The 8,107-nt window shown below is 43.3% G+C and overlaps 1 protein-coding gene across 1 annotated transcript; it reads right to left on the bottom strand.

Moving 5' to 3' along the window:
- Positions 1-175: 175 nt before the first annotated feature.
- Positions 176-7,933, bottom strand: lrwd1 (leucine-rich repeats and WD repeat domain containing 1). Its single transcript, XM_027004250.2, has 16 exons — positions 7,856-7,933; positions 7,209-7,298; positions 6,717-6,951; positions 6,504-6,623; positions 6,182-6,328; positions 5,623-5,763; positions 5,047-5,526; positions 4,816-4,933; positions 4,558-4,664; positions 3,935-4,142; positions 3,614-3,686; positions 3,370-3,510; positions 2,553-2,653; positions 1,794-1,952; positions 1,293-1,399; positions 176-727 (listed from the first exon to the last, which is right to left on the bottom strand). Exons 2-16 carry the CDS (start codon positions 7,286-7,288, stop codon positions 578-580), a joined length of 2,367 nt encoding a protein of 788 aa, XP_026860051.2. The 5' UTR covers positions 7,289-7,298; positions 7,856-7,933; the 3' UTR covers positions 176-577.
- Between the last annotated feature and the right edge of the window lie 174 nt (positions 7,934-8,107).

Genomic DNA, 8,107 nt, shown 5'->3' with positions numbered 1-8,107 from the left:
TAGAAAGAGTCATGTGAAGATCATTCACTATCAAAAAAACGTGCAAGACAGGGCAACTGGTATACCAGTCTACCCTGACCTGCTTAATGCATTCATACCTGTGCAACAGATTTTGGTGATTTGCTCATCTACTTACCACATTATGAGTTTTGAGAAATACATCATCAGTTTTGAGAAAGATGTGTATAAAGTTTTATTGTACAAATATGCATGTGTACAACAAAACAAATAACAGTCAGTCATTCATCTGTACATGGTCTTTAGGAACAATACATACTGTTTGCATAAAAAATAAAACAAAAAAGCAAATATTTAAAAAGAGATTCAAGTATTGGTGATGTCAATAGTTGAGATTAAATCTGTCTCCTCCATTTGGTTAACTTAGATAAGAACACAGATGCCAGATATATACTACAAATGTCCAATTCTTCTCAATACCAGCTGTCTGGTTCTGTCTGAATGAGACACAAATTCACATCAAGGATGAAAACAGACCTACACATTTGTGTAGGAACTGTCATGCCTCTTTTACTGCACGTCAAGATGAACGTGTGGAAGATGGCACTGGAACCATTCATCAATTCATGGCTCTCTTCCAAATCACGACCATGTTCTTGTCACTAAGGGCAACCAAATAATGAAGCTCAGGATCCATAGCAACACTGTTGATGGAAGTCCCCTCCACCTGACCTCCTTGGGCTCGAATGGGGCATGGCCACTTCAGCACCTAAAACAGTAATGCATTAATGTGTCAGAAGCAGCATAAGGCTCTAGTGGTGCTTGTTTTGCAGAGTTGGAAAGAGTCCATGCATTCTCTATATAGACAGTTTAAGTAGCCACAGAGAGCGCCATCTACTGACTGACCAGGGCAGAGGCTCCATTTTGAAGGCTGATGGATTGTTATAAAAAGCACAACTAACATGGCTAATGCTGTCAATTAGCATGCTAGATTGGATAATCTTGCCCCTTTAAGTGTAGCAGGCAAGGCCTGGAATTGCAATCACTGTTGTTATTATATAAAAAGCAATATCCAACGTAGTGTTGATCTGCTTTTAGATAGAACACTTAGAACCTACAGTCATGCACCATGGCAGGTTTTGGGAACAGGCCCATCCTACCATGGCAAAGAACTGCCAACTCTGTCCCTCCATTACTTCAAAACTGACTGCTTTCCACTAAATGCCGATAGGATCTGATATTTTGAAACTGCTCCATTCTGTATATCTATGATGCTAAGACTACCCAGTCATTAGTAACTGAAGTATCTGCATGGGAGGTGGTGTTGCTCATACCTCAGTGGCAGGAACTTTTCCAGTCTTGAAGGTGGCCGTCACAGAGTCTGAGATGTGATAGGTCCACAGCCTGCCATCCTCATCTCCACACACCACATAGCCAAAGCCTGCGTTGTAGCAAAAACAACAGCTCAGCCGCACACATTCATCCGACACACTGCTAATATCAGAGACAGTGTCTGTGTAATGAAATGCAAAACTGATCATCAGAGAATAAGCTATTCTTAGAGCAGACCGTAACCAAGCTCAGATTTAGCAGACAAATAAATGAACAAACAAAATACCAAATAAATATTTTAGGCCTCTTATTAAAATAGCTAAAATACCTCTATACACAAACGATGTAACAAACCACCAATAGCCCCTAATTAAATGGCCACAGCATTTAAAACAAAATAAAAACAACCGACAGACCAACCAAAAATTTTTTTTTTAAATGTAAAAATAAATAAATAAATAATTTCCCCTATAGAATGGAATATAGGAGCTGGCATTGCTCACTTGGGCAGGTGTTTAAAGACAGATAAGGGATGTCCGTGCTGGACCACTGCAGCTCAGCCAGGATCTGGGCAGGCACCTCCTTCTGCTGCCCCCTCTGAGATGCCCTTGTGCCACTCCAGCTCCAGAGGTAGATGGAACCCTGTGTGGGGCTCTTAGATGCTGAAGTGGACAGAGAAGATACAGAGCTTCTTAAAAGCAGACATGGATGGAGACAAAACTGCATGCAGCTCATTGGAGGTGATAGACGGACGCTCCATTATTTATTTTCAATTTCAAGCATGCGTTTACCAAATAAAATCTCTACGGTTACAGATATGCCAATATTGCAGACAGTGACATATGTAATCATATATCAGTACTGTGGATATCATTACTGTAAATATCAAAATTGGAGACAGTGTGTACTGGAACTATGAATGTATGGTAACCGACATTCAGAATAGTGTGAATAACCAGACATAATCAAAAAGGTGTATGACAGTAATAAATGAACACTAATATTATAATGAAAATATGACTTGAGAGATTTAGATTAATTTATATGGCTAAAATGGAACTGTTTATAAATACTGTAGGTTAGTATTGCCCTACTTGAGTCCTGTTTAGACAAGAGTCACACAAAATGACAATTACACAAATTGTATACAACAGCTGAAAATACCATCAGTCCATATCACTAAATAATACATTTGAAATCTATGAGCCATGAAGAACTGTATCAGAACATCCCCATCACTGACACCAAGACAGTCTCCCCACCTACTACATCATCTGTGAGGAAACTGAGGCCATCAATAGTGTGACAGTCATTTGTCTTGCTCTCCTTGTATGAAGTAAACACAATCTCCATCTCATCTGTCCTAAGAAAACAAACACATGAAAACTTGAACACATGAATATTGGACACTGGAATTCAGTCATTATTTTTACATCCTGATAGCCATCACTAAATAGTTGCCGCTAAGCAAAAAAATAACATTCTGTCTATGTCCTGGGCTCTGTAATCAGAAACTAACATTTTTACAGTGAGGTAGTCCTCCCTGCCTGCCAGTTATTTTGCATGTGCAAGGGTAGAAAGCACAAAGGTTTGGACAGAGGCCATGACATTAAGGCGAGAGGGTGCGGCTTTAAATCAGCAGTTAGGCAACTTTTTTTTTCTTTTCTTTTTTTTTAATCAGGCTCTTCTAGCTCCAGCTAATGCCATTTGCAATAAATCTACTACGCCCAAATCAAAAGCCAGGAGGAGTGTCCGATGGCATGTCAATCACTGCTTGAGCATGCACGCATTCTCACTTGGTCAAGTGCCATCAGTGAGAGGCTTTGGGAATTTTGCAAAAGATAAACATAAAAGTGGCTTTTCAGGTGGAAAGAGCAACACAACCTGAAAGAATTCAAAACTGATGTTGAGTTAGCCACATTTCTGCTTAGCAGGTAGCTAATCACCCCGATTGATAACAATTTTTATTTGACTCGAAGGCCCTGGTAGTTGTACTTGTTCGAATTTTCAGGCTAAGTCCACTCTCGAACTGAACCTCCCCTTTGCAGGGTATCTGTGGCCAAGCTGTGGGAAGCACACCTCTTCTGTGTGTTTTTGCTGAGCTGGATGTCGAAGCTGTACAAGCCGCTATCGCAGCCAGCGAGGAGGTGCGTGTCTGGGGAGGAGGGCGGCAGGCAGAGGTGCAGCGGAGTGGAGCCCGTCTGCAGGACCAGCAGCTGGCTGGGAGGAGCACAAGAGAGATTTTCATTCATTCACATAGTACTACAAGTTGTTCTGGTGAGAAGAAGTCACAGGGAAAGTAACCAGGACAACAGCACCGAACCTGGTTTTGAAATTGTAGTCGCGATCCAGCCCACCGATGTCCCACATAACTATCTTCTTGTCATAGGTCCCGGCTGCAAACAAAATGAAAATACAAGCCTCTTATCCTACTGACCATCAACCACTTATGAACACTGACATGTGAAATCCTAAGAGCAGAGATAATTCACCTCCACACCTTGAATCCACGATACTGGATTTTGTAACTGCTGGTAGTTATTTGAACGGTTATTGCGACTGACCACGAGAACTTCGGACTGGATTCAAGGTTTAGGGGTTGAACCCCCCCTGCTCAGGAGGACGGGCTGCCGCATGCACTCACTGAACAAGAAGTTTCCACGGCGCGGGCAGAAGCGCAGGATGGAGATGGGACGCCGGCCTACGCGGAACTTTCCATACGCCAGGTTGGCTCTGGGGTGGATGAGCCTCACCACTCCACGGGTCCCACCCGCTGCTAGGACACTACAGGGACGGACACATGTGCCCTCCCGTGACATCAGCACCGTGGTCCAGGCCAATGTGTAGAACATCTGTGAGAACGACAGAGAGACATGGATGTGAACAAACGGGACGATCAAACGAAAGCAGTTGTTTAGGTACAGAATAGTGACATTGTGGCAATGATCATTTTTGCTACTTAGTAGATGGGAACAGTATCAACAATGAATGATACTATGCCTCACAACAACTATAAACAAAAATGGGGACAAGTCCTTAATGACAGCACAACACTAAGCAGTCCCTATTATTTGTTATTAAGAGTGCTGGCTTTTTGTGTGATTCCTTTAATATCATTCAATTCAGGGAAAAACACAGAAAAGCTTTTGGCAGCGGGTTAGTGAAATTACAAACGCCCGAGCGAAGCCTTTCGCCACATGGTAGTTCAGAAACACTGCCCCCTGGTGGTAAGAAATGGTTGCTGCAGAGTGAAAAGTTGTCCCATACCTCACCAGGAACCTTGTATTTCTTCAGCACATGCCCAGACTCGCAATCTATTACACAAATGGACTCCCCACCACATGTGGCCACTGTCTGTGTCCAGCCGCTAGAGTCTGCAGTAGAAAAACACACAATGTCACCAAAAGCAGTTTTCCAGTCGTTTCCATCCTTGTGTTGCAAAGGTATTTGTCTACAGTTACCCCTGCAACAAAACCACTGTTTTGCTGCAGTGGTAACTGTACGGGGCACTGGGGAGCACCTTACCACCACTTTGCTGCTGGGGCTCAAAGGCACATGCCCACAGCTGGGTGCTGAAGTCCTCAGGACTGTCCTGTCGGCTGTGACACTGCAGGACGTGGAGTGGCTGCAGACAGGCTGGCTCCTGGCCCAATAGGCCAGAGGAGAGGGGGGGGGGGGGGGAGAGAATTAACGACTCTGTGACGAATCATTTCCAACAATACACAGAATCCTTTACCTACATATATGTATTTATACCTGAGGAACTTGGTACGTGATCGTTTTCTTGGGCGTTCCATTTTCTGCCTTGGTGGGGGTGTATGCACATTTGCCCTTTTGTGCCGTGGGTTTCTCTTTCTGGTTTTTCTTTGGGGTCTCAGATGTGCCCCCTCTCGCAGAGAGACTGCCAGGGGCCGGCACGGCTTTTCTGGGGCCCACGTGTACCTTCGCGGCTTTCTGTTGTGTAGTTTGCGGGCAGCTCCGTGTCCTCGGACTCTCCTCAGAGGCAGTTTCCCTGATCGTTCTTTTGGACCCCCTAGGGCTGGCCAAGTTGGTGGGGGAATTCTGAGAGGTGTTCCTCGGAACAGCCTCGATGGGGGAAGCAGCGGCCAGGCGGATGGATCTGCGCGGACCGGCTGCCGCGGCTGGCTCGCCGGATAACGCTCTTCTCTTCCGAGGGCTTTCCACCTCACTTGCCAATGGCTCACTTCGCTTTTTCTTGAAAGGTGACTGAGTGACCTGAAAAAACATACATTAGTTAAAAACAAATACACACATAAAAAACTCCACACACAAAAAAACCTTGGTATAATCTGTGTGTGCCCCAAGTCTTACTATGTGAGCAGGTAAATTAACCCTGTTGCTCAGCCTTAGCTCATCCTCCTCTTCTGCTACAGGAGTCCCTGGTGAATTGTTGTCCACCTCCATCAATGGGTCAGTCAAGGATTTAAGGTATTCTTTTGCAATCATCGCCACCTGAAGAGGATTAACAAACAAACAGACAGACAAACAAACAGATTTTTTTTTACTCTCTCTCTCTTCCTCTGCCTGGGGCCATTTGGTCTGGAATGTTTATTAGGGATCAATGTACAGCTATGATGCTAGTCTTTTCTTCCCTTTGCATCTGTGCGCACACATACACACACACACACACACACACACACACACACACACACACACACACACACACACACACACTATTTATAACATAGAATGTGTGTGTGCACTGCAGTGTACTGTGGTAAAAGATCAAAACTGCAGTGAAATACACAAAAGGTTTCAGAGAAATGACTTCACTACAATTTTGAATATTTCTACACCCATCACTCCCTCTCTCTCTCTCTGCTAAGCACGTAAAGGTAACAATTTACATATTTCACATTTAGGTACTCACTCTCCATTTGGTGTATTCATTTAAAGAGCTGGGCCCGTATTTCACTTGAAAGCAGGCAGCATTAACAAATTTCTTCTCCACTGTAGAGAGACTCTGCGTAGTCAGTGGACTGGGAAGACTAAAGTCCTTTTCCCACAATGCAATCACCTGTAAACAACATGGGGCTAAATACTCATTCCACACAAATGGGATTATGCAGGAGGCTCGTCATTAGCACTATGTTACATTAATACTACTACTTTATACTAGTAATGACTTCACTATGGGACATCACAACTATGCAAGAGCTTGTTTGTTTTCTTTTTTCCTGATGTGTTCATACCCGCTTCTTAAGGATCTCGTCATTGACACAGTGGATGTGGTCGGCCATGACTCTGATGTCCTTCCCGTTGAACCTCCTCAGCCTGGGCAATAGGAAAATCACCTTGTGCTCATCATTCACCTACAAAACACGCCAAGCAATTCAGTGTGAGCGTGAAACGACTGCTACCATTTAGAAGCTCTTTGTATCCCAGCCCAACACAAAGCCTCTTACGGTGAGGTAGAGGTTGTCCTCCACACGCAGCTCCTCCAGGTTGTCTAGGGCCTCCAGCGAGGTCACATCCTCCATATTGTTGTTGGAGCAGTCGAGAAGCCTCAGACTGGGCAGGTACAGCCCTGCAGGCAGCTCCTGGAGCATGTTCCCAGAGAGGTCTAACTGCTCCAGGCTGCTGAGCTTACACAGCAGAGGCACGGGCAGGTCCTGCTTCTTCAAGCTCATCCGAGAGAGACTATAAAGAAAGAGGGTTAAACAGCGAGTCGGTCATCGTTGTCCTATAGGGTAGCCGAACCAAGTACTGATTGTATTTATATTACTATGCTAGTATGGCTTAGGGAAATTAAAGTTTATAAAGCCATTCTCTGCTTTGATTTTTTTTTTTTTTACTTTTGGATTACGGAAGGTTTACTGAATTTCTTTTGAAGCAATGGTTAACAAGAAAATGTTACATATTTTTCATACACTGACATTTTAAAAAATTGCACTTACTTCAGACTCTTAACCTGGTCCAACTTATTTGTTTTCGGCAAGCCCTTCTCTAGTAGTATACTTTCTGTAATCTTCGCCATGGTTGCACAGCTAATGTGAAACACAGACAAAAGCAACAGAATGGACCAGTTTTTATCCGGCTTAAATAGGTCTAGGGCAAAACTGTGGTCTCCGGTTACAGTTCGACCTATTGGATGATGAGATTTTAGAAACTTCATTACAATTACAATGCATGCAACTCAAGTGATCACTCAAGACCCGATGGCCGATTATATGGAACAATTGTCAAGCCTGACAGTTTGCATGATCCTCAGCTGCTCACACCCAAGTAGGACAGGTAGAATGATTAATTTTACAGATCAGATGGCAAAGTCAAGATTATTTAAGGAATAAGACAGCCAGCTAGCTAGTTATTTTATAACTTTTACGGGAAACATCGGCGTGGTAAGAAAGCAAGGAAAGACGCGTTTAATGGAAACTTCTGCAAACTATCGTTAGCTATCTTAGGTTAGCATAGCTTTAACTTAAAGATGCGTATCATCAAATCAACTTCGGTATAACTTCACTTCATATGAAGAATATTTCCTCGAATTATCGAGACTATGTGATGCAATAAAATATAACATATTAAATGTTATTAAACTTACCCTTATTGATCACTTCCAACTTATATTTTCCCGGGAAAGTACATACTGAATTTGACCGCGTGTCGCTCAATGTGGTCGTGGAGCATTGTTTCCGCCATATTGAGTGTGGCACGTCAATAGGGAAAACTATGCCATTAATATTACATTCGTGAATTTGACCCCATGTTTCATTGTATAATTGTGTATTTTATGTTAAGTATTTTACATCTGTACACCAACAAATTAACTTACGTCATAGTATTTATTCCATAC

Source organism: Electrophorus electricus, chromosome 6 (genome assembly GCF_013358815.1).
Source record: "Electrophorus electricus isolate fEleEle1 chromosome 6, fEleEle1.pri, whole genome shotgun sequence".
NCBI classification, from domain to species: domain Eukaryota; kingdom Metazoa; phylum Chordata; class Actinopteri; order Gymnotiformes; family Gymnotidae; genus Electrophorus; species Electrophorus electricus.
The sequence above is the reverse complement of the archived record's forward strand: the minus strand, read 5'-3'. Positions and strand labels throughout refer to the sequence as shown.